Below are 27458 nucleotides of genomic sequence, written 5' to 3' on the forward strand. Positions count from 1 at the left end.
GGATAGGCATGATCATAGCATTGATTCATATGATTCCCTCCTCAATGCTTTTAGAGAGAAATTTGGTGATAAGAAAGAAGATCAATTTCTAGCAAAAGCCATTAGTGTCATTAAAAAGAAAGAAAATGAGATGTGTGAAGAATTTAACAGAAGGTTTAATGGCATGCTTAAGGAAATATCTACTGATTATAAACCAACTGAGAAAATGCTTCTAGACTACTATCTCAATGCTTTCAATCCTGACACTTCTTATGAACTGAGAAGGTCCAAGCCTGGTGATTACAAGGCTTGTCACATCACAACTGAAGAGCTGGAAAAAGATACGAAGGCTTCTGGAAAATCTGAAATTCTTGGGTTCGATAGATCTGTTGTTAAATTAAAAGAACCTAAAGGAAAAGAAAAGGAATCTGAAGAAGAATCTATGCAAAAATTGCTTAAGAAGTTAGAAAATATGGAGTTAAATCAAGCTAGGATGATTGTTGATCATGCTAAGGAGATAACTACATTGCAGTCTAAGTTGATTCAAATGGAAGGAGCTCAAATGCAAAATCATCAACCTAGGGGTCAGGATAATAATAATAATCGAAATAATTGGTAGAGAAAAGGTTGAACTAGTGAGCAGAGGCCTCCCAATCCTCTCGAAACTAATAATCTTGTGGAGGATACCCCGCCTTACTGTAGGGCCTGTGACAAGCTTCATGAAGAAGCTACTTATCCTGTTATCAAGAGAATCATACATCATGAGATGCTCAAGACAAATAATCAGATAAACATGGTTGGTAAAGAATATCATTTATCGCACAAGAATTGGGAAGAGGTCAAGGGAAATAGTCAACCCGTCAGACCTTTCACATCTTCATATAGCATTAATAATTATGGTCAAGAAACTGATGTCTTGGTTAAACTTTTAGGTGAGGAGCCTCCTCCTAAGTGAGTTCTTGAAATTGTTAAGGACAAGGGGTTAACCTATGAGAGAAGAAGTCAAAATGATAATCAAGTTAATTCTCGAAGTCTTAACCCCAGATCAGCTTCTAGTATAAATATTGATTTAGGATGTTGGTTTAATAATTCTAAAGTTTTGGTTCCTGTCACTGAAATAGTGAAGATCCCCTCCCAGAAGGCCAAGTTACTAAGTGCTATGGGCAGTACCCAGGTGAATGCAACTCAAGAGGAAACTCATGAGGCTTTCTACAAGGATGCTCTCGTGTATTTGCAAAGTATGGAATCTGATAACAAAGGGCAATCTCCTTTTTTCATTACTTTGCTTGTTGATAATTATCGGTTATATAACTGCATGCTTGACTCTGGTGCTTCCGCTTGTGTGATGACTAAGAGAGTCATGGAGCAGCTTAACTTAAGGATATCTAGGCCTTACTATAACATATGTACCATGGATTCTAAGAAAATTGAAGTTCATGGGTTGTGTTAGGAAGCAGGGGAAAGTGGAATCTCAGAGATTGAGTGAGGGGAAGGGGTCCAAAAGGGCAAAACACAGGCCAAACCTAGAAAATTGCCAGGTTGTAGCTAGAAACTAGGGTTTGTGCAAAAATGAGGATTTTGGGGGATCTCAGTGATGGGAAGCATTTGGTAAGGTATATGAAGGATAGGGGAAGGTGTATGAACATCTGGATACAAGTTTTGCCGATGATTTGACCGTCCAAGAGAAATTGTCTTCAAAACCCTAGGAGAGGGAAATGACCTTGCCTGGGCGCAACTGAAGTATGAACAAGGTGTAAAATGACCCAATGGAACATGACATGATGATAGACTCAGTTGAATAGTGACATAGATTGGCATTTGGGCAACTTTGAAAAGAATGAGAGCAAACCCTAGACCTAATGCCTAGTGACCAAATTTTGCTTGAAGATTCACTGAAATGACAAAATTTGACCTTCACACTCTGAGACCACTTTGTAAGAGCATATTTGATCACTGGAGGAAGGCTGGAAAGACTGACACTAACAGGTTGCTTAAGGATTTCAAGTCCATCTGTCTGTCTATCCTGATATCATGATTGTCATGGACATAGTTGTGGTTGACGTGCCTGATGCTTGGGGTATGCTTTTGTCTAGGAAATGGCCCTCTGATTTAGGAGGAAACATTCAAATGAATTGGTCATATGCTACGATTCCTTCCCCTAATGATCAAGAATTTCGTAAACTAAACAGCGAGTCCAAAAGGAGATTCCATGTCGAAGATCCTAAAAGTCCCCATAATGAGATAATATGTGAACAACCTAACCCTGGGAATCATGCTATTTTGTCTAATTCGATCATTCTCGTAGAGGTCAAGGTTGATAAAAAAGAGGGTGATTTAAAAGATAAGGTTTGGCATTTATACTTTGATGGTGCAGCATCTAGGCATGGTAAAGGTGCGGGAATTGTCCTAAAATCTCCCCGACAACGGCGCCAAAAAATGTTGCTGCACAAAGTGTCTAGGCACCGTGACAACACTCAGAGTAAGGGTTGTCACTCTAATCCTTACTCACTCTGTTTAGACTCTCTCCTAGACAAATCAAGGGGGGTAGTCCCTAAGGTGAATGAATGAAGATAGTCTGTGGAACACAGGCTCTAGGAGATTAGAATGAACAACTTGATGAACTTGGAACGAATCTTGGCCAATTGAGATAGATAGATTAGACAATTAATATAAATAAGACACAACCACGAGATAAAACAAATGCTTATAGACCAGTGCCTTTATATTGAATTAACCATAGACTAAATAAGAACAAGTTATCTAGAGCGACCAACAATGTGGTTGAATATGAAGCCTTGTTGTTGGGTATTGAATTGGCAAAAACTTTGAAAGTCAAATTGTTGAGTATCAAGGGTGATTCAGATTTAGTTATCATGCAAATAAAAAATAAGTTTACATGTAAAAGTCAAAGATTAAGAAATTATAGAAATGTTGTGCGGGATACCATCGAGTATTTTGATGCCATCAATCTTGAAGTTATCCCAATAGAGTGTTATGAATATAATTCATAACAAGTAAATAAATAAAATAAATGTAAATATTAAATAATTAGATATTGGTTATGTTAAATAGTCATTAAGTTAAGTGAAAAGGCATGTCTAAAAGACATGTCCAGTCACGAAAGGACACCTGCTTAGGTATATAGGCAGGTCCTCATTGTAACATTTGATCATCACTTATACATTTTATATATAATAAATTATTATTTCAAATACCTCTGTGTATTTTTACATTAAGTCAACAAGCTATCAGTTTTTATGCTTCAGTGGTATCAGAGCCATGGCAGACAATATAATCATGCAGGTCTTTGAACATTGTTCGCCACACAATGTGCCATTACATTCACGCCCTAAATGCGTTGAGTAGTTTAGTGAAATTCAAGAAGCATTTCAGCGATTAGAAAAATCATGTGCAGAAGTTACAGCATGTCTAAATAAAAGTTATGCAGAGGAAGACGATTGCGATGGTAATAAAACGAAACAAATTGAAGCATTAGATGACTATAATGTTGAAAATGAAGAGGTTGCAGAAAATGATCAAGATGACATTCCAAGCTTAGGAGAAATTGTTAAAGAATATGTTGCAAACACTTCGATGGAGGTTGATATGCCTGACAAAATCCAAGACATGCCAGATCCAATGGAGGTTGATCTACCCGACAAAATCCAAGGCATGTCAAATCCATTGCAGAGTACACAAAACAAGAAGCATGCTGAAAATGTTTCTTGCAAGAACATTATGTTAGAAGAAAAGCAAGGAATTCCAGATTCCTCATTGGAGGAAGGTAATGAACAATAGAAAGGAGGATCATCAGCTGGAAACACAAAGAAACCAGGTGAATTTGTTCCATCATCTAGAGAAACTAACTTAAAGGAAAATGCTAGATCAGCTTTGACCATGGAGGCAACAGGGAGGGGCCACAGCAATTGACCAGCAAATACACAGAACTTAGACGCAGAACATGTTCCAATGCATCCTCAATTGATCAACACCAATGCCACTTGCCATAAATGGGCGTTTGGAGCCATCGCTGAATTGGTCGACAACGCAGTCTCTGAGATCGGCCAAGGCGCCACCTTCATCCGCATCAACCGAATCGAGGATTGTCGCAACAAGGGCCCCGCATTGTAGGTTGCATACAATGGCAAAGGAATGAGTCCCAATGACCTCAACCTGTCCATCACCTTCCCTACAATTGTCGCCACGAGCTTCAACAAATCAGTGCTCGAGCAATACCAGAGTGGTTTGAAGGCGACCACCATGCGGTTAGGAGCAGACACCGTGGTATTCATCGTTTTCCTTTCATCCTCAACCGCCAGCGTTGGGCTACTCTCCTACACATTTGCAGCGCACACCGACCAGAAAGACAACATTGTCCCCATTCTCAATTACAGAGCCATGAAAGAGACATCTGGCAAGCTGACTCTGCAACAGATGTTGAACAAGAGCAATAAAGATCACTAGAATAATCTTTTAAAGATCATTATTGAATGGTTGTCGTATTCAACAGAATAAGAATTGTTGGATGTGCTCGATAATGCAACCTGCTGAAGCATCACCCTTTTCTGTAACATCTCCCTCTACGTTGTTGATGTCTGACATTGTTGCCCACCAACTACTATGCAAATTTTGCATCTATACTGTTGATGACCTTGCCACTGCCACCACTGCATCTGTGTGACAAACCTCAAAAGTTATGCATTTGTGCTGTTGCTGGCACTGCCACTGCCGACACTGCATCTGCACTGCAACCTTCTCCAACTATTGTTGCTACTGCATCTGCATTGCAACCTTCTCCAACTATTGTTGCTACCGCATCTGCACTGCAACCTTCTCCAACTGTTGTTTCTACTGCATCAGCGACGGAAAAGCATCCAAAATTACTGAATTGGTGTTCAGCATGATGCATCTGTTGCTGGAGTTCTGACTATTGCTAGTCTTTGCGTTGACCCTCTAAAGCCTCTACATTGTTGCTGACTCACATTGTGCCAACTGCACTACTGCCAACTCTACTCGGCATTGCTCAGTCCCCGGCGCTCCTAGCCACTGCAACTGTCACTTCAGCACTCCTCTGCACCAGCTAACACTGGTCCATCTTACTACTTTTGATTTGGGCTTCCGTAGCAAGGTATTGATCCGAGAGGTGGATTCCTCAAGGATCCTGCCCATCTATAGTTCGTTCGAACTTACAGTTCTAGATCACCCCACCTGTCCCCTGGAACTATCTGGGCAACCATGGCAAACTCCTCCTCGATCTTTGCGGATGCAGCCTTCAAATCACGCTTCTCGTCCTTGTCCTCCTTCTTGAGAGGACACTGTGTAGCGTAGTGACCAAATTCACCACACCAGAAGCACTTGATCTTCAAAACATCTTTCTTCTTCTTCTGCTGCTCCTGCTACCCTTAGATGCAAGGGCTACATTCTCTTCCTCCTTGGGCTTCGTCCCATTGCTACTGCTACTATCAAGTTTGCACTTGACTAAGTCTCTCCTCATCTCTTCTTGCTGAAGAGAGGCCCACATCCCTTCCCAATCTGGCAATTCCTCTCTGCCCAAGATGCTCTGGACAAATACTCGCCATTCCTCTGAAACAAAATTCAGGGCCAGCCTCACCATCTCGGTAGGCTGAGGTGTTGACCCCACAGCTACCAACGAGTCTCGAATTTCCTGAAGCTTCATGAGGAACGGATCAATGCGTTCCCCCTTTTGCATCTGCGTGGATCTCATCTTCTACTCGGAAGATCCTTCATATAGCATAGCAATGCTTCCCACATCTGCCAAGCAGTATCCTTGCTGACATTGTGATATACTGCGTGATCTCTCACTCCATCTAGGGTCAATCGCTTGGCCTTTTCCATCTTAGCCTTCTACTTCTTGAGCGGATTTGGATCCACGGGTACAATTACCACATTGTCGACACAGGTTTTGAGATTGTGCTCATCTAGAAGGCATGAGATCCTTGCCTTCCAGATCACATAGGGATGCACCTTCCAACCGATCCTGATCTCGCAACCCATTAGCTGCCATCTCTGCGAACGAAATGTTGAAATGCCTCCTCTCTCCTCTGCGCAGCACTAGGCTAGCCTACGCACTCCCTGCTAGAGTTAGTAGATATGGTCCTCTCTATTGTTGCTCAGCAATAGAGAAATCGAATTCCCTGGCTAGGAATCCTCTGAGGAAGAAATTTCCTCACAGTGTCTCCTTCTCGCTTCTTACGTTTTTCTACCACAACTGTTGTACAAAACTACGTCTCACCAGAAAACTACTCTGCGTTGCTCCCTTTGGCACTGGAAAACTTCGATCTGGAAATCTTTCTCTCAGTCGACACACTCAGAGAGAGATTTTCCCAAAAAAATTTCCCCTCCTGGCCTAGACTGCGCAATTCCTCTGGGGATTCGATTTGCTGCCTATGCAACGCTTCGACTTCCCTCCTTTTCTTCAGTGTTGGGCTCTTCTGACTCTGCTCTCTTGCTTCACCTACAATTCTAATACCATGTGAAAATTTGGAAGACCCAAATTTCTATTGTAGCAATTGATTAAGTATCTTCTATTTGTTAAATTACTGAACAAATTATTTACTGCATCCTACAACAAATACTGAAACTAATACACTATAGCCTTCACCAATTAAATTAAATGCGGAAACAAGAAATTGAGCAAGAAAGAAGTACACAACACATGACACCGTTATTTTTGGACAAATGTCCCCGGAGAAACCCAATGTGGGAAAACCGGTGCAGCAGCGGAGGGTTTGTATTATTAAGCGGTAGTTTTCTGAATACAATCTTTGGATGTCTTGCTAGCTATCCAATACAAAGAATCTGACTAACAGAGAGATGAGTGAGATATACCTCACACTATCACTGGTGATCCACGACTGATCCAGGCCCTAGATGGTTGGCCCCACGCTGGCTCTGCGTAGCTACTGCTTCAGCCTCTCTGGGGATTTGCGTCATCTCTTCCCGGATCTCCTGCTATCTGGAGATTCAAACTTCAGGCCTTCTGGTCTCACACCCCGGCTTCCTGCACTCTAACTCGTCTCTCCTGGCTGGAATTTGAACTCCCTTTCAAACTTTGCGCTGTGTCTTCGAGATCTGTCTCTGCCTCCTCTGCGATGTATTCCCGAATCAAGAAATCTCCCTCCAGAACTATCCCTGCCCCTCACTGCTATAAATCACTTCAATCAACTCTCTAGAAACTGTTGTGTTGCCCTCTCTGAGAAATTCGATCTCTTGATCTCTCTCTGATGTGTTTTCCAAATGCCCATCGAAGTCCTTATAATCCTCTAGTTGAGTAATCAATCCATATTAGATTCTAATCAATGGCTCTGATCATTTGGACTCTATCTTCGTCTTCTTCTAGAAGTTTCACCCTCAGTTTGATTAATACCCTTTAATTATTTTAATTTCCTAAGTTTAGACTTGGGCACCCATTAAAAATAATTAATTATTTTAATAAAACTGTCTCCGGGTGGAATTTCCCAAAACGATTTCTGCATATTTTGGAATACATGTGGTGTCCAAGCCTCCCTACAAATTTTGAGATTTAGAGCACATCTGATGCTACCAGAAATCAACACCTTTGACACCTTCAATTTATATAGATTAGATCTAAGTGATATGATCTTTTCTATCGTGCTCTTAAAGAAAAGTTTTATCATCTTATCATATATTTCTTTAGATGTCTCTAGCTCGACTACATAGGAAATGAGAGGATCTTTGATAGACTCCTTAAGAATCTTTTGAGCCTTGAGATCCCTTTCCATGTATTCAGATAATGCTTGTTCTTCAAATGGCTTGGAGACCTTTCCATGGACATGATCAATGACTTCATTTACTTCGAGGACTATGTCTATCCTTCTTCTCCATACAAGGAAGTTTGATATCCCAACCAGCTTTTGGTTCTCCTTGAAACATGACATCATTTTTACTAGAATAGATAAAAGGTACGTACTTGTGAAGATAGAATCTTCAACTTGATGACGAACTTGTTGCTTCAGATGATGAGATCCTTGCTTCAATAGAGAGAAGATTGCTTTCGATCTAACCTTCCTTAGATTTGAAGAGCTTCTACTTCTTCGATGATGTATGAGTGATGATCTCTGAAGTGCTTCTAGGGTTTCGGTCTTTCTTCGATCTAGCGTTTTGAAGAACTTGCCCTTGGTAGCCCTTAAATCTGCTATGATCCTTCTTTGATGCTTGATGTCTAGCTTGGTGTTCTTCAACTTGCTTTGATCCTTTTATGAAGCTCGATTCTTGTGTGTCAACTTGCTTTGAATGCCCCTTTCTGACTTCAACACCTAAGCTCTGATACCATGTTGAGAAATCTAGGGCATGGATAGTTTAAAAGATTTCTCTTCTTGATAATTGCTTGTGATACACTTTAACTCCTTAGCTTATAGTCTTTTCTTCGTTATGTTATTACTATGTTCTTTTCATCAAGACAATTACCAATATGCACAATAAGAGACAAGTGACACAGTATGTAGGCTTGTCAGTCAGGGCCAAAACCTCTCACCTCTTGAGAGGAAACCCCGATTAAAATTCTTCTTCTAGATCTTCAATTGACGAGTACCAAGAGCATGACACAAAACCTTGACTCTAGTATCCTCCCAAGAACCTTGTCACTAACCTTGATGCTCTACCTCCTCACTTCCTCGACTTTCTTCTAGATCTCGAACTGCTTTCCTCGGCCCCTTCTACAGAAACTCAATCTCTATTCTTTACATTGCTTCTTCTCGGCTTTCCTCTAGAGAATCTCGGTCTCTAGGCTTTCACTGGTCTCCTATAGAGAAACTCGGTCTCTAGATCTTTATCTTGGTCACCCAGAAGAATCCTCCTTCGTTGCCCCAGAAGAAACTTTCTTCTTCGCTGTCCAGAAGTGACTCTACTTCGTTGTCCCCAGAAAAAGGTCTTCTTCGCTATACCCAGAACATAGTCTCCTTTGCTATACCCAAAAGATAGTCTTCTTATCCTTTCTTCGTTCTTCTCTTTGTAGCCCTTCTTCTTCGCACTTCTTCACCAAATGTATGTCGAGTTACTTGTTTGAATTTCTTGTCATCAAGTGAGGCTGAGTTAGGCTATATATACACTTCTTCTCATGTCCTTTAGGCCAACATCATTACTTGTAGTTAGGTTGACTTCTTCTAGCAGCTTCTTCCATCGTTGTAGGCCGACTTGAAGAGGATAACTGACAAGGTCTTGGAGGATACTTTACATAGACAATACTGACCTTTTACAAAGTGTAACATGACTTCATTACATGACAATGACTCCATCATTTTATGACTAGATGACAAATAAATCTTAAAGACTCTCATTGGGAGTCTTGACCCAAAAACAAAATCCCTTGCTCATGAAACCCATGAAGCAAGTCAATATAATAAATTTAGTTTTCTTCTTTACATCATATTACATAAAATCATTATTACATGTCATTATGAAGACTGAACCTAGTTACACTTATCAACAGACAAGAGTACAGACCTATCCCACTCTTTCCGCCGAATTCCCCCACCAATCCATGCCCAAAAGTGCCATGACAAGTAAGGAAAATCACTCAACTATACCAATGAAAAGCCATTCTTTCGAGGTCAGGAGACCCACCTTCAAACATACAATCATAACAAATGGGCGAGGGACAATATGGCTGGCTCAGGTGGCGGAGATAATGGCACAATGAGGTAGCTGGTGGCTGCAAGGGGTTGTTGGCTGCGAGCTGAGGACCATCTAGGAGAAAAAAATTCTCCTATACATACTACCCACAAGTGTTGGGTAACAGTCTCAAAATATATAGAGAAGTTGCACAAAGCCCATGACTAAACGCATGGTAAAATACCAAATGATAGTGGGTTGACTATGAGTGTCCAAGTGTTAAGGTTGAGTTGTGGTTATCATTACGCTCAAGATGTTGGACCTCCTTCTGTTGGTACCATTTCTATAGCCATCACCATTCCATGACCACATTTATCATATGCATCTAGGCATTGATGGCCCTACCTATGAAATGCCCCTCCCCTTAGGGGCTGGAAGCACCTAATAGGGCTAATTGCATAATCATCCCTAGCATAAGTGTGGTAACTTGCTTACAAATCATTAACTAGAAAGGCATTTGAAGGCAAGGTCTGTGTGAAGTATTTTTGTCCTCCTAAAACTACTATACTAGTCAACAAGAGAGCTAGAACTACAGAGAGAAAATATCAGTCTGATGTCACATGTCCAATACGCAGAATGCCCATGTTGAGATCCTTGATTTGGTTCTCAATCTGTTTAATAAGTTAATAACATGAAGATTCAAGAATGAACATTGAACTGTGAGCAATGAACATCATTGATGTAGTAAATTAATAAACTAATACTATATTTCAGTAACTTAATATGGATCAGGAATTTAATATAGATTAGGAACTATATTTCAGTATTTTATATATATATATATATAACGTGTCCCTTGTGTGTTGTTTCCAGGGTCACTGTGTCTCGTGTGGAATACTCGTATTTGCGTATCCTCCGTGTCTTGTATCCTCATGTCATGTGACTTAGGTAAATATCCATCATAGGATAATAAATATATATAAATATTTGAATATAGAAAAAATATGAGATGATGATCAATGTTACAAATAAGGGCCCGCTTATATACCTAGGCAGTTTCCCTTTCACTGAATGATCATGTCCTTACAACATGTCTCTTCAGAGGACCACAGAACCTATCCAGCTTCTTCAGCTACACGGACCAGAGATGTGTCGCACTTTACATCCAGGAGACTCTAAAGCATCGGGAGCATATCCTCCAGCCTCCCGTCCGACCCAACACTACTCGTCAGATCACCTCTTTCTTCAGCATACTCCCCTCAGCCCGAGGAGTCAAGAGATCAACCAGTCCGAGTACCGATCAGTCCGGCTCACACAGATCGACAGACCCTCGTTCAGTTAAGAGGAGAGGCCCCTTACTTACGAGGGCCCAGCAGCAGAACCGTTCCAGGCATCTCCCCGAGAGGCGGCCCAGGATCATTAGATCACAGAGACAACACAATGGGAGGCAACCAGCGCCCACCGCTTCAAACCAGCAAACCTTGCTGAACTACCCACAGCTCTTTTCTCTCAGCCTCGGATGCTAGGAGTAGCAGACTCCCACATCCGAGTCCCCAGGGTCTTCTTCACCAGTGAGACTACGACGCAGTCTAGAGATCAACAGGCGTGGCCGGGATCGGAGCTCCATACGCTCTTCCCAACCTGCCTCGTTTTTAGTTTCTATCTTCCTTTCAGCATTTGTCTTTCTGAGGAGACCGATTGGTTCTCCTACTGGGCACGGCCCCCTTATGTAACCGACAGTCCCTTTGACCTACTTTGTGGTCATTCGTTGGACATTAATAAAATTATCTTACCTTATCTTCATTAACTAATTACTAGTTCGTTAGTCATTAATTATGATCATTAATTTTATTATTTTTATATAAATTTTATTCATAGCATTTCGCCATTGTGTTTCATTGGAGAAGAAGATTTAAAGAAGATAATGGAGGTAATAGTTTTATCAGTTGATTCTATCTTCTAATTTTAAGTTTTTCATATATCGTTGACAGGCTCAGGATACCAAAGAAAATACCAAGTGTCCAAGTCCATAGAGAGGACGAGTTCACTGTTAAGGAGGCTGAGTATCACCGCTGAAGTGGCGTATTTTTCTCTGCTAAAAAACCTAGCTTTCTAACTGTTGGAAAGGGCTGAGTCTGCCATTTAAAGAGGGTCGAGTTACTTCACTTCCTTGAGCTGAGATCTGATATTTGGTTAAAGGAAATCAAGCTGAACCATAAGGACGAGTTATTACCTTGCTGGCTGTGTCATATACTCAAGAGGGGCTGTGTATATCTGTGCTAGAGAACCAAGTTCACTGTGGGTTGCTGATTGAGTTGGACACTAACCAGAGCTACATTTGCCGTTGTGTTGGGCCGAGTTCTGAACTTGTATTGGCTGTGGTTGGTTGCTGAGATTTCATCCAATGAAAGGGCTACATTACACTTTATTCTGGGTTGAGTTCCTTCAGCGAGAAGTCTGAGTTTCCTCTCTGTGTGGTGACTGTGATATCTTGTAAAGAGGGCACAAATCTTCTGCTATCTTTGTCACTGAGCTCATCTCAGTTCGTGGGACAATTTTTTGTGCATAAAAAAAAAGGTCAGAATTATCATATATCACTGAGCTAACCCAGATTCTCCATATCACCCGTTGTTATATATATATATATATATATATATATATATATATATATATATCAGATTAAAAGTTGTACTGCTGTGTTTACTACTCATGATATGATCTGTGCCTTAATGAATAATATGTTGCTAGTCTGAGACATTTCTATGGGTTCCTACTTGATGTTGTGCCTGTTTATTTAAATGAATTCGGGAAAAGTCACCTACAGCCACATCTTTAAACTGTTTGTGAAAATTTCACAAAGGAAAACCCAGTACCAATCAGAGATTTTAGTGGGAAAGTTTGAGGTACTCCAGGAGGGTATCTACCAAGAGAAGACACAACAGCAGCACAAGATTGAGAGAGGATTCTCAGTGAGCGTGAGCTGGGTCTGAGAGAGTGCAGTGAAGTTGGTGATCAGTATTGTATTTTCTCAGTTGGGTCATTATCCTTGGTACGGGAGCCCAAGTAAGTTTCGTGATTAATTTATTAATGAAGAACTCTTGATTGGCCAGAAATCTGTGTATGTGTGTGTGATCCAAATCGAATATTTTTTGCTTCCGCTAAATATTTTTGTGTTAAGAATCTGGCCATGTATTCATTCAGTTATTATACCTGTCGCTGGCAGGATATAACGTATTCAGTTTTTCATTGACTTGTTATTAGTTTTGCTTTGACTAAAAAAATTTAAAATCTATCCAAAATTTAACATTATGAAATTAAATTTATTATTTTTAAATAAAATTTATTTCTATTTATCTCAAATATGATTGGTTGAAATGTCTCCCCTCTTATTGTGTAATGATGGCAAGAATTGACTTTTGTGTACTCTATTATTAATTACTATGTACTATATCACTAATTACTATGTACAATAAATATAAATAATTTGAAAAATAACATTATATATTAATTACTATGTACCATAAACACAAATGGTTTGTAATTAAATTTAAAAATTTCATTTTCTCATTGGTGTAAAGTATTGAATAGACCATTTTATGGGTTTTATTTTTTAATTTACAAAAAAATTATTTAAAAAATATAAATTTGAAAAAATATGTAAAATAACATGTGTACAATTTGTACAACTCTCATTATATCAATCTATACTCTAATGACATGACATGTGTACTATAATATGAGCATTATATAAAAAAATTGTCATCATTCAATATTAAATAAATAATTATTAACTTGTTATCATTCTCTTCAATGTCAATTATATATATATATATATATATACCTTTATCTACCAAAAAAATGTTTAATTATATTAAAAATAATAACAAAAAAAAGGTTAAACAAATATTCATATAACTCATTTTACAATTTTATTATTATTTGGAGTACATACAACATATCATGACATTAAAATATTTTATTAAACTAAGCGGCAGGGAACCAAATACCGGGTGCTAGGTTTGGAAAGTCTGACATTGATAGCATATGCTACGACAGCAATGTTAGGTATTCCACAACCTTTTGCTCATTTCTCAGCACGTTTGATAAGTGAATGTTCACGAACTTTCGCAATTCTTCTTTTAGAACTTCTTGTAAATACAAAAAAAAATTCCACCAACAGAAAACAAAAGGCAAAAGGGTATATATAATGAAATTTACATGATCTTCCTTAAATCAGCAAGAACAACAACTAAACCTAAATAGGAACCAGAGTCTAACAACTTTGCATCCTTGATCAATAAAACCCTTTTTCTAGCAGTTGCATACATATCTCTTCTCTACAAAAAGACAAAAAGGCAGACAAAGAGCTAACCTCATTCTCAAAAACATATTTGCATCAAAGCTTCCAGAAAACATATAGGGTAGAAATTCTCAAGTAATTCCAAATACCACCCAGAGAAGAACGAACCACCAATCTGCACACCCAACAATACTACACGCCAATGTAATCACGCTGGAAGAATATCAGACAATTCTTTTGAACATGCTTCCAACACAACCTGACCAAAGGACAATCCCAAAATACATGCTTCATCATTTCCACACTAGGACAGGAAGGGCAAAGCCCATCTGAGAAGCCACACTTAGCCAGGCAGGCCTTGGAAGGAAAGCCCTGATAAATCACCAACCAAGCAAAAATACTCTGAACCTGTAGGTCACTCTCATCAACTACACCATGCAATCTCCAGATCCTATGGCTCTCAACATCACAGGACCCCCACACCAGAATAGCTGCTAGACCAAGTTGATGGCACTGATGACGAATAGAATACAATTTGCAAGAGTCATAACTAATCAAGGGGCACCCAAAACTCCACTCCTAATCATGCCAAAAGGGCCCCAGCATATCTATGTTCATTTTGAAAAGATCCTCCAGCGAGATAAGAACAACAATCTCCATAATAGTAGGCTGATCATATGTAGAAAGGGAATACTCACAAGCTAAGGAATACCAGTCTTTCCAAGAATTAGAATTGGCATCCCACAAGTCCCTCCACACAAAAAAAAACAAAAATCACTTAAGTGTCCCCCATAAAAGCAAGTAAAATCAACAAGTACTGTGCACCTTCTAACTCCAAATCAGTATTCGAGGCAAATCCCACCCCACTCTACTGTTTGACATCTACCACCTTACGAACCCAGCTACCTTTCTCCATGCTGACCAAGTACTTTTGAGAATGTAAGATCCAACTATGTGAAACCTATGAGGAGCTGAAATGATATCACAAAGACCAAAGGGCCCTCTGATTCTGCCAACATGCTATGTCGAAAGAAACTGTGCATCAAAACACATATAGTAAATATTAGATCATATATAGCAATATATAATGTAGAGTGAAGGAAAGATTCTATTGCCATTCTCAATGTATGTTGATTGTTAGTTACTTCAGCAGAGCGGAAATTCTCATACTTGTTTTGTACAGAGGTCATCTCTCTGGGTTTCTGCCCATTCTATGTTTGTGCAATCAATAGTGTTTGTACCCCAATGCTTATTTCTTCGAAATTTATTTCCACTAGCAAGATTCTGGCCACAAGCCAACATAAAGAGCCAATCTGACACCACTGAAGTGAAGGCTGAGAATTCCTTCATAAAATCATCTAAGAAAGAGATGCCCCATAGGATCCATATTTAAATAAAAAATAGCTATTAACTTATCAATATGAATATTGATAGGGGTGCTGATTGAGTTAAAATGGCATGTATATAAACACAGGTTGGGATGATAAAGTCATACATTTTGGGAAAAGGGACAACTTAATCATTATTTTAATGTAACAGTACATTGTGACCTGTGACGAGTGCAAATGTATAGTACTTTAGTCTTTAACCTCTTTCTTTCCCCTTTCCTAGGGTTGGTTGGTCTCCTAGGTTGAAAGGTAGTCTTCCTACCTCTTCCTGCTAGGATGGATTCAGCTATCCCATCCTTAAGAGGCCTGACCACACATTTATTTGGTAGTTAATAACCATTGCACTTAATATTTGTAACTGACAGTGATTATACCTCATATAGGTAATTGATGATCACCATTTAGTACTTATATTCTCATGTTTAAGCATTTCTGCTTATCTCTAAAATGTTCCTCGATCACTTAAAAGTATTGTGCGGAGATTTATTTCTAGGCAATGTCACATGGTTCAGGTTCGAGTTCAGGTTCAGCAATGATTAGGTTCGGTTTGAGTTCGAATTTTTTTTATGAGGTTTTCCATTAGGTTCATATATATATATATATATATATATAAGGAATTATAGTATAAAATAGTAAGAAATCAACATCAGTAAACATCAAAAATGTTATCATAGACATGGAAACTGCAAGGATAAATTACAAGCATGAGTTGTGACATGAGGTTATGAGTTTTGATCTATGGACTTGGTCAATGGCTATGAGGTTTGATGAGGTTCACTGAACCTCGAAAAAATTTTAAGGTTCGCCAAAATTCGAACCTCAAGGTTAAAGTTCAACTAACCTTGTGACATAGTTCCTAGGTACTATTTTTGACATCGGCATTCACCAAAAGCACATGTTTTTAATTTCCAATAACTTAAATAAAGGATCAATCAACTAAAGCTCAATAATATTACTGTACATTCATTTCTAATCACTATTCTTGTCATCAACATTCACTCAAATGCACACGTTTTTTTTTTATTTCAAAGAGCTTTAAATAAAGGATCAAAGAACTAAAATTTATATGTTCATACTCAAAGAGCTCAATCTATCTAGTCATTTAATGCCTTACTATAGAAAAATAGAATATGGAATTGTCAACAAGACTTTCTAAGTACACAAAAAGCATTAGCATTTGATACATAGAGGTGGACATTACTAACCAAAATCTCTGAAGCATGCTTGATGTAATCTTGCACACCATCTTGCCATAGCTCATCAGGATGATCTTTGAGTTGTTTTTGCACCCAACTAAAAAAAAAATCGAATAAACATGAGAAAACAGATAACCAAAGAAAATGGAACACAAGCTGACCTACGTGATAGACTTCATAAAGGAAAAATCAGTAATTAGATATGAGCCAAGAATGTTAGGCAGAGAGAACTATGTTGCTATTTGGAGGGCATTTTCTAGCACAACATTGCTTAGCAGTTCATTCCTTTGATATACTAACTACTTTATCGTCTATGGTTTACACTTTTGGGTTTGCCCCCCTTTGTTGCTCATGCTCTTTCTTTCTCATTACCTACTCCTCTTTTCTTTCTTCAACCTAGCTTTTAGACTTTTTTGAAGATGCTTTAGGCACTCCTTTTCTTGTTGTCAATCAATGTTCTTCCTGATCCTATTGACCTATTTTGGTCACTTGTGGACAACAACATCATTTCATTTCATCAAATTTCTAATAACCACCTCACCTACCTCAAATCATACATGGTTTAAGCCTATGTTTCAGAGGTGAAAGAAGGTTTGTTTAATGCATGTTGGCCAAAATGTGGTCTTACGGTTGCACAATACAAGCTTGACAATGACAAGAGTGAGATTTCAACATTAAAAGGCAACATCTCTAGCTCATAACATAGGTAAAAGTGATAGGTAAGTCATAAAAGATGGCACCACTGAGGTTTACTCTAATGGTGCCATGTTAAGTTTCTAAAGAGGCCATGGTCATCATAAAGTGTGGCCATGCAAGGGAGGTCTTGACTATGCTTCGCACAATTTCATATTAAGCATCCACGAAATTTGCAAAGCTTTTTGCTCCTTTTACTAGTTTGGTTATAGTCAATGTATAATAATGGTCATATAACAAATTAATAATGTAATTTAAGTTAGTAATTGACTTAATTCACATGTCATAAATAGAGTTGTGTTAGATTAGGTTAGAGCTTCACTAATAAAGTGGTTGTGTGAGAATTTGGTATGGTACATTGTCTCCCTTGTATCTATTGACATCCACACCACACTGTGTATAAACCAAGCATACCATTTACTCATGAGGTGTAGACCAATTGGTTTGTATGGGGTTTAGTCCCCACCAGATCACTGGTTCAAATCTCATGGGAAGGGGTTGAGGATGGGAGTTGTTGAACACATTCTATCAAAGTTCCAAGGAAGCAGTTGTACCATATTTTTCAAAGTCACAATCATCATCCATCAACATTTTGAGTCATTGTAAAACTCATCTGCAAAATTTGTAATGTAAATGATGCTAGTAAGACTGTGTATGTATGTAACAACCTAGGTAAGCCTATTATTTTGGTAACGGATTTCATCCTAGAAGGGTTTTCATCTCACTAATTCATTTGTGTTTCTAAACACTGATGATCGGCAAAGTTTTTCCCTCCAACCTCACCCCAAAGTTAAGGTGAAATTTATCATCAAAGTCTTAGGTGAGTCCTGATGTTTTAGACAAGTCTTATATAATAGTGATTTGGGAATAATTTAAGCTAATTGGCTAAATTATTTTATTACAATTCACTTGATCTACTAGATCTTATTGTGTCATAGAATTGGGTAATTATTTGAGGGTCTATAACGAACGGGTATTCCCCCTTTGAGGGTTGAAATGTAATTATCTAATGTAAAAAATATTTTAGTGCATGATCCCTCATACTTAAACACCATGGCTAAAATATTTCAGAGTGGAAAAATTATTAATCCCCTCTAGTGTCAATTAATTCATTTTTTTGGCAAAAATAAAATTAAACCCTAAGCCAGAAAATTAATTAAAATTAACCAAGATTCTGCATTTCACCTAGTTGGTAGGATTTGCACTTCATTCAAGTTAGTTAAGCATTCAAGTAGCAATTGTTAATCCAGATACTTGGTGTCCAATTGATAATAAGCAAGAAGTTGACTCCATAAAGCACTGGTCTCACATTTAAATCTATTCTAATCCTTAAAGCCTTGCTAAATCAACCAAGTGGCTAAGCCGTTCATCCGTGTCTCCAAGATTTGTTGGTGGCCAACAAGTTTTTCATCCTCACATTTCATAGGGACTACCCCCCATAGTCTGTTGTTGGAGACAGCTAGAACAGAGAGGTCGGGGATCAGAGTGATAGCCCCCTACCTGAATCGTTGTCACACAATCCTGGTAATAGTGTCCCACTAGTGGCTAGACTGTTATTCCATCCAACACTGGGGTTGGCCCCGACCTGGGCTCAGCCTAGTTCGAAAAAATAATAATAATAATAATAATAATAACCAAGCATACCATTCATTCTTTTAGTATATTATGGTTTGCAATCTTTGTCCAAATTATTGGTTGGATTTTTCTCACATGGTATCAAAATGAAGTTAAGGAAAAGTTAAGCACCACAAGTGAAGATCTTGAAACTGCTTTAGATTAAAGACTACACGAACACAAAAGAGGCTAGACAAATGAGTAGGTAAATCAACCAAAAAGTCAAGAAGAGTTTAAAAGCCAATTTGGATAATTACAATTTACAGTTTAGGTTATTGTGAACGTTACTTCTTATATTTATGATATATGTAATCACAATTTGTGTGGAATACAACCTAGAAGCATTCACATGTGACCTAGGGAATCGCTAAAATTACAAAGGACCATGACAAGGATTGCCACCAAGGAAGACATTGTGACAAATATTTATCTGTGAGGGAGTCATGAGTCCCTATGATGGGCCACATTGTGGCAAAGAGATTACCCATTGTGGGGAGATTGTCATGAACCATTGTTGTCACAATTCAAGTGAGAATACAAAAGATATGCATGACATGAACAAGGATTACCTACAATGTTGAGAGTGGAGCCTCCTTTCTGAGTGAGAAACATGTGAGAAACATGATCAATGTTTGTAAGGGGAGTCCACCTATGTGAGTTGCCAACTTAAGGGAGTCAAGCACATTCATAATTGGAAATGAATGATTTTTCATTGCCCAGACATCGGTATAAAGAACCTATAAGAAGCCAAGCCCATGCAATTTATTAGAAACATGAGCCACCAAGATAAGAGCTTAAGAGCTATGAGACATTATCTTGGGAAATTGTAGAGATTATTGCATGCCAAGCATGTGAAGTGACACCATCCACATAAGGTACTAACAAAGATTAACATCATCCACATGGGGTACCGACAAAGGTTAACATTGTCCACATGAGGTATCGAAAAAGCTTGACATCATCCACATGAGGTAAACAGACCACATGATCAAACACGACGGGCTATGGATCAACAACAAGAGGTGGAGTCCATAGGTGTGGATGAAACTCTTTATGGACTTTGAACTATGGAAATATTGAAAAACTTGGTTTGTGATTTTTATAACACTTTCGTACCTAGGTGTGGAAGAGGACAGCTCCTTGAAGTTCAAAATTGTTTCTACATCTATGCTATATGGATTGAATATTCAACCAACATTAACTCTCATCAAACTAAAGACTCTTTAAGTCAGTGCTCGATCAAGTGGTTGGTGAGGCGTTTCACATTGCATCAATCATATTGGTTACATGTCCTGCAATAGACATTTTTGCTCATTAGGTGAAAACGAAAACTGTTTTTTAGAGTATATTTGAGAGTTTTGTTGTAGACATCTCATTTGGCTCAGACAAGTTTGTATTTTTGGACAAACATTTGTTCCCCATATGGCCATCAAGGGAAGGTGTTAGAGTTAGCTTATACTAATGATCATCTTGTTAGAATATAAGGCTTACTAGTGCCATAAAGTTATTGTGGTTTTTGGTTATTATTAGCTTTACCTCTGGAACTCTATATAAGAGAGGTGAATCCCATTGTAACCATCTAAAGTATTTTCATAATATAATATTGTGTTATTTTGTGTATCTTTGTCTCAACCCTTTTTAGATTTTTAGGTTTTACAAATCTAGCTTATTTCCAAAACATGGTACCAAAGAAGGGAGAAGAAGAATTATATAGTGGTGTAAGATGGAGTCGTCACTACTTGGAATTTTTGGAGTTGTTGTTCCTTGTATCTTATGGAGGGACAATTTATCATTTGATGGTTTGATCATGATTCAAGAGGTGTTCGCCCTTAAACATCATGCAATTTCACAACTAAAAGAAATTCGTTGCCAAGATTGAAGCCAACATTTTTTGGTTGTTTGCATGACTCTAATAGTCACGATAGAGCTACTGTGTAAAGCCACCATCAAAGCAAAAACAATTTGGCCATTGTTTTAATTAATTATGTAAGCTAGTCATTTAGTCGTCTGTCTGCCAATAGAAGTAGCAGGAGTCGTTTAAAAGCATCATCCACTAGAAGCAGTAGTCATCATCATGTGAGCTTTTGTGCACCCTCAGTAGAAGTCAGCAGTCAATAAACTTATGCCTCGATTATAGACATCTAAGGAAAGAAAGCCACCACATTTCTATCAGCCCGGCATTGACAAATAATTTATTAATGACCATGTAATTTTGTAAAAGACAACATTAAGAAAAAGCTTTATTCCTATAATGCAAAGTATTATTGTTTATTTCCAACACATATCTTACAAAAATGGAAACACCACTATAAAATTTCAATGGCCAAAATTTCTATAGCTGGAAACCAAAAATCTAGATGCAGTTGATGAACAACAACCTATGGGGAATACTAAAGGCACTAAGCAATTGCCTATAGATCTGAATAAACTACCAAAACAGCATAGCAAAGATGATAAAGCCAAACATATCATTAATCTTGCTCTCAGATTCTAAGTCAAAGCTATGATAGAGGAAGAGGATGCCAAATCCATTTTGTTAAACAATTTTCCTTCTCAACACAGCAATGTTATCTTTACTCTCGTTCAAATGTCTTCACACACGCTAGAAGACATCATTTCACACACCTGAACCTACATTTATTCTTTAGATAGGAGGAGATTGAGATCGCCAAAACCTACACATATTTAGGAGTGCAATTCTCAAGACCCCGTTTTTGTTTGTGGTAGGCCTCCCAACCTCAGGCTAACGAGGGCTACAAATCCCTAGCACTCCTTGAGAGATAGCATTCTCGTCACCATTTTCAAGACATCTCATCCAAGTTGTCTCTCATGGACTCTCTTATCCGACCTATCGTGCTATATTGCTCAAAGGTTTAGGGGCCTTGTATGCTAGATTCTGACTAGGCCTCAATCAGGTGAGTCCAGATCCTTCTTCTCTGTCACATCATCATATGCAAATAGGTAGACCTTCAACCTATCATCTTGGTGGAGTTTGGTGCACAGCCCTTTTGACTTGAGACAATGTTCAATTTGATCTTTTTCTACATTGGGTTTAGAGCTTCGTCAATTCGACAAAGGGGCAAGACAAGTACCCATACTTGGCCTATTGTTCCCTAGAGACCATTGCCTTGTCTAGTCCATCCAGACAGGACTATCGTTGCTTTACGGTGGTCTCGATTCTCGTGGAGGCCATAGGCATTCAAATGGATCAGCCCCCTCCATTCAATACTCTTTGAATGCCCCTAGTCGCCTTCTCCTGTTGAAATGTATAACTAGGTCCGATCTTCATAATGTCTAATGTAATCATGATTTTAATTTATGTAAAGAGAAAAAGAAGTTTTATTATTATTAGTTTGAAGCATGGGTTTCATGCTCTAGGTATTTTACTATTTTTATTTATAGGTTAAGCACCCATTGAGTGCTTATAGGCTTTGTCATAGAGTCAAGAAGTTAATTGAGTCATTGTCATATATGAAAGACCCCATTGGGAACTTTGTATCATGTAAAGAAAATTTATTTAAGTCATTTTTAGTCATAAAAGATCCTCCAAGATCAAGTCAACCTAGCTTTAAAAGGTCGACCTTCAAAGGATGACAAGTCGGCCTCATAAGGGCTATTCAACCACCATGATAACCATATATATAAGAGGTACTCAACCTCATTTGGGAGGCATCCATCAACTCATGGAAAACAACAAAGAGACTAAGAACAAGAACAAAGAAGGAGCACATTCCAAGGGAGAAGAAACCAAATTTTTAAGGATTGTTTTGGGATAAATTTTCCCACATGTGCGAAGAGAATTAGGGCATCATCTTGCTGCAGCAAAGACTCAATTGAAGCCTTCACAAGGAGCCAAAGTTTGCAAGCAAAATCATCAAGAAAAGAAGTCAAGTTACCAGGGAAGAAGAAGCACTTTAAGCGCATTAAGGAGACCTAATTTACCATCTTCCACCCACATGTGCGAGCTAGGGTTTCCGCAGTAGAGGCCGAAGTTGCAGTCAAAGAGTTGCAGGTCCGAAATTGCAGTCGATGAAGCAATTGCAACAATTGTGAAGCAAGGTTGACTTGAGTTGACTTTGGGAAAAGCAAGTTCATCAAGAAGAGGTTTGACTTGGTCTTGGAGGGGTCTTTGTCAAGGGTCACAGGTCTTGGAATTCGTCATCTGAACATTCTATAAAAAGAGAAGAATTCTTGTGGGTTTTCCTCTCAAGAGGAGAGGTTTTGGCCCTGGCTACCAGCGTACATTTTGTGTCCTTGTGTCTTTTTTATCTTCATAGTTTGGTGGTTGTTTGATGATAAAAACATAATAATAATCAAGTAAAAGAAGAAGCTAATAACAAGTATATCAAGTTAAGTAAAAGAACATCACAAGCAATTATCAAAGCAAGAGAAATCACCTAATCTAGCTACCCCTAGATTTCTCAACATGGTATCAGAGCTAAGGTGACAACATCAAGAAGAAGAGGTAGCGTGAAGATCATCCAATTGAAGAAGATGCAAAAGGGTCGAGCATAAGAGGACTCTCCATCACATCACAAGGATCACATCATCACAACTCTTGGAAGAAGAAGAAGACCTCAAAGACCCTACCTCCATTCAAGAAGGACTTAACACATTTAAAGCATCTTGAAGTCTCCACATTCTACATTTCTACATCCAAAGGAAGCAAGAAGAAGCATTGCCATCATCATCAAAGAAATCAAGGTAATCTCCCTCTCATTGAAGAAAGGATCCCATCTCAAGCATACTTGAAGAAAGACATCTCTTATCATCTAGAAAAAGAAGTATTGTCAACTTTGAAGAAGGAAGACATCGTCAAGTAAGAAATCATCTTCAAGAAAGCATCTCCAATTGACAACATCATCAAGAAGGCATCAAGTTGAAGATATCATCTTCAAAGGAGCATCTTCACTTGACAAGTAAGTATTCTATATTTTATGTCTCAATCTACAAACCAAATGACTTCATTCTACAAGGAGAACAATAAATTGGTTCAGACCTCGAACTACCTTGCATGGAAGAAGAGAATTGAATTAATTCTCATGGAGAATGAAGTTATTGAATATGTTAAGGGCTCAATCACCAAACCATCTCAAGCACTCTCAAAATACATGAAAGGAGAAATAATGGCACAAAGAATCCTCATAAAGTCAATTAAGGATTCTCTAATCCCTTATGTAGCAAAGTTGAATGTTGGAATTTCTAATTCTGACACGTTAGAAACCCTTCATGCACTTTACTGATTTATTCCTACCTACTTGTTCCGTTAATTAACAAGTTATTTACCATGTAAATACTGGAAATAAATACAAGTGCATGTTCAACACATTACAGATCATCAACTGAAGGAAACAGAAACAAACACACAAGTGACACCGTTGTTTTTGGACTAATGTCCCCGGAAAAACCTAATGCGGGAAAACTGGTGCAGCTATCTGAGAGTTCGATTTATTAAGCAGTTTCAGAATACAATCTGGGTGTCAAATCTGGCTCACCCAACAGAGAGAAATCTCGGCAGTAGTACCTCTCTACTTGGAAGCAAATATTCTGGTTGAAACCCTAGAAAAACACTCCGACAGCTCCTCTGTCCCACAAAACCCCAACGTCAACCTCTAAGGACTGTGTCAGCTTCTCTCTGGCCCAGCGTCACTCTGGCTTGGCCTGCGTCAACCTCTGGAGGCACTGCGTTAGTCCTCTGGCCCTATCAGGCACTGCGCAACTCATGGCTGCCTCTACGTGAGCCCTGGCTAGCTCTGCGTGAACCCTTGGTTGCTTTTGAGTCCCTCTCTTCGGCTACTGCATTGATCCTCTCGGTGCTATCTCTGCCTCTCTGCTTCTATATTCACTGCCCCTCAGCGGAAACTCTGATCACTCTCTCAACTTTCTCAGCAAACCCAGCCCCAAAAAGTCGAAATCTTGATCTCTTGGTGTGTTCTCCAAGTGACCCTCAAGCCTCCTCTTATACTTTTCTCGTTGACAAATCAACGCCTGAGATTAAGTCCCTAATCAACGGCTAAGATTAGATTTAGCTTGATCCATGACTTTTGGACCATTCTAACACAGTTTTATATTAATTCACATTAATATTTTAATTTCACTAAGTTTAGACTTAGGGACTCTATTAAAAATATTAATTATTTTAATATCTCCCAAACTGTTTAGAATCTGCCCAAACCCTTTCTGGGTATTGGAGATCTCATGTGCCTTAGCCTCTCCACCAATTTTAGTGGCTAGAGCACATTCAATGCTACCCCAAATCAACATTGAAGACAACAAAAGAGATCTATGACAAATTGGTGGACCTGTGTTTTGTAAGCACTGCAGGTGAAATCATATCTTTAAGAACCGAACTATACAAGATTAAGTTATCAAGGGAAGAAGGGATAGCTTCATATTTCATGAAAGTATCTAAAATTAAAGACCAACTACAAGAACTTGGAGAAGTAATGTATGATCGAGAGATGACCACCATTGCGCTCAATGCACTACCTAATGAATGGGGGAATTTTGTATCAAGCATCTATGGGAAGAAGGAAACCACTCCATTCAGCAATCTGTGCTCATTATGAAAAATTGAAGAATCTAGATTAAAAGTGAAGAACGATGTTGGATCAACTGAACCAACTCAAGCATATGCAGCAACAACAAGGAAGAAAGGAAAAATTGGGAAGTTTGAGCCTCAAAAGAAGATTCAAAAGAGAAGTGATATGTTAAAGATCTAATGCTATGAGTGTAATGAATATGGGCATTTCAAAAGGAATTGTCTTAAACTCAAGAAGGACAACAAGAATAGAAAGGAGAGAAATGAAGCCCATATCACTAAAGAAGTAGAAGAACCGAAAAAGAAGAAATCAAAGAAGGAGGATGTGAAAGATCATTATTATGACTAAAATAACCTCCTTCACTCAGTTTATAGAAGATAGTAGTCATGATGGAAAGCATCACAAGTATGATAGGATGCATTATAGCTGAGATAGAGATGACATCATCATAGAGGCATGGAAGGTTAACCGAAGTAGAAGTTCATATAGTTGAAACTATCATCATAAGAAGGAAGTAGCTCATGGCATCTTCATTGGAAGCATATAAGGACAACTGAAGTAGCAGTCTATATGGTTGGAGAAAGTCATCTACCAAGATAGAAGATAAAGAGATCAACATACATCATCATCATCAAGGTCCTCTGTTCAAATCTTCATTAGAAGGTTCACCGCTACTTAAAAGAAGCATCTCGCAGAAAGTCTACATTACACCTTGTGTGGGATCCACTAGTTAGAAGGATGAAGGTATGGTGACAAAGAAGTGCAGCATGTCAAGTTGGTTGAAGTACTTTCACCTTCAAGCAAGGAAAGGAAGCTACTAAAAGGAAGTCTAGATGACCAAAAGAACGAAGAGGTATGTATATATTTAAATATATTGGAAAATTGGAAAGGCAGAAAGATTTTCTCTTGTTAATAATTACTTGTGATTTCTTTGAGTTATTATTTATTTTCTTATGTTCTTTTATCTTAGTTCATCAAGCAATTACCAAAACCAAAACACGAAGATCAAGGACACCAGATGTAGGCGCACAGCCAGGGCAAAAGCCCTATATAGGGGAAAACTCAGTGAAGAACTCTTCCTTCAGTAATTCAAATGAGATAGACTAAGACCCTAGACCAATAGACCTACCTCCTCCACCAAGTCAGCCTTCGAAGATGATTTAGTAGTCTCTTCTTATCCAACAACGTCAACCCAACAACAATCCAGAAATTTCAGTTTCTCAGCAACAGAACTTCAACCTAGCTTCAAAATTGCAGTTTCGATCTAGCAATTTCAATAGCTTCAGCCTAGCAAATTCACAACTTCGACCTTGATGCAGCAGCTTCACAGCTTCGACCTTGATGCAGCGTCAAAATTTCGTTGTGTCGTCAATTAGATTGTACAGGCACGATGCGACAACGACTCAGGGCGAGGGTTGTCATTCTAATCCCCGCCCACTCCGTTCTAGTTGTCTCGCAACAACAGGTTATGGGGAGTAGTCCCTATGGAAGATAGAAATGAAAGACAAGTTGGCAACCAACGAGTCCGGGAGACATGATTGAATGGCCTAGCCACTTCGTTGATTTAGCAAGCTTTTAGAAATTAGATTTAATTATCAATGAGACCAATGTCTTATGGAGTCAACTTACTTGTTTTATATCAATTAAGGACCAAATGACCGGATGAACAACCGTTGCTTGAATGCTTAACTAACCTATATGCTATGCAAATCCTAAGACTTAGGTGAAATTCAAGAATCTTGATTACTTTTAATTATATGTTTGTTCTAGATAGTTCCTTCCTCTTAATTATTTTGGAACTAGTCTCTAGAGTAGGTTGTGGAATAAAAGCCAACAGGAAGCAAACAGAGGCTTGATTAACGATACCTCCCCCTATGTTCTAATCACCCGATGCAAATGCAAAAATCTTGATTACTTTTAGTTATATGTATGTTCTAGATAGTTCCTTCCTCTTAATTATTTTGGAACTAGTCTCTAGAGTAGGTTGTGGGATAAAAGCCAACAAGAAGCAAACAGAGGCTTGATTAACTATACCTCCCCCTATGTTCTAACTACCCGATGCCACTGGCGCTGCAGAGACTATGGCTTTGACAACTGCAAGGCCACTGTGTTAACCACTAAAGAGGTGTTAGGCTCCTCAAGCTAGGTGAGAAAG

General features: G+C 38.6%; 1 protein-coding gene across 3 annotated transcripts in view; it reads right to left on the reverse strand.

Annotated features, from left to right (window-relative positions):
- LOC149258518 (uncharacterized) overlaps positions 1 to 27458 on the reverse strand; it is a 320770-nt gene that overhangs the window by 167493 nt on the left and 125819 nt on the right. For all 3 annotated transcript variants that reach the window (XM_089415470.1, XM_089415474.1, XM_089415476.1), the window contains exon 3: positions 16464 to 16551. In XM_089415470.1, the coding sequence (XP_089271596.1) occupies positions 16464 to 16551 (88 nt within the window). The remainder of the gene's footprint in view (positions 1 to 16463; positions 16552 to 27458) is intronic.

This window comes from Pinus tabuliformis, chromosome 6 (genome assembly GCF_031772625.1).
Source record: "Pinus tabuliformis cultivar Carrire ecotype Pingquan chromosome 6, CPIR1, whole genome shotgun sequence".
NCBI classification, from domain to species: domain Eukaryota; kingdom Viridiplantae; phylum Streptophyta; class Pinopsida; order Pinales; family Pinaceae; genus Pinus; species Pinus tabuliformis.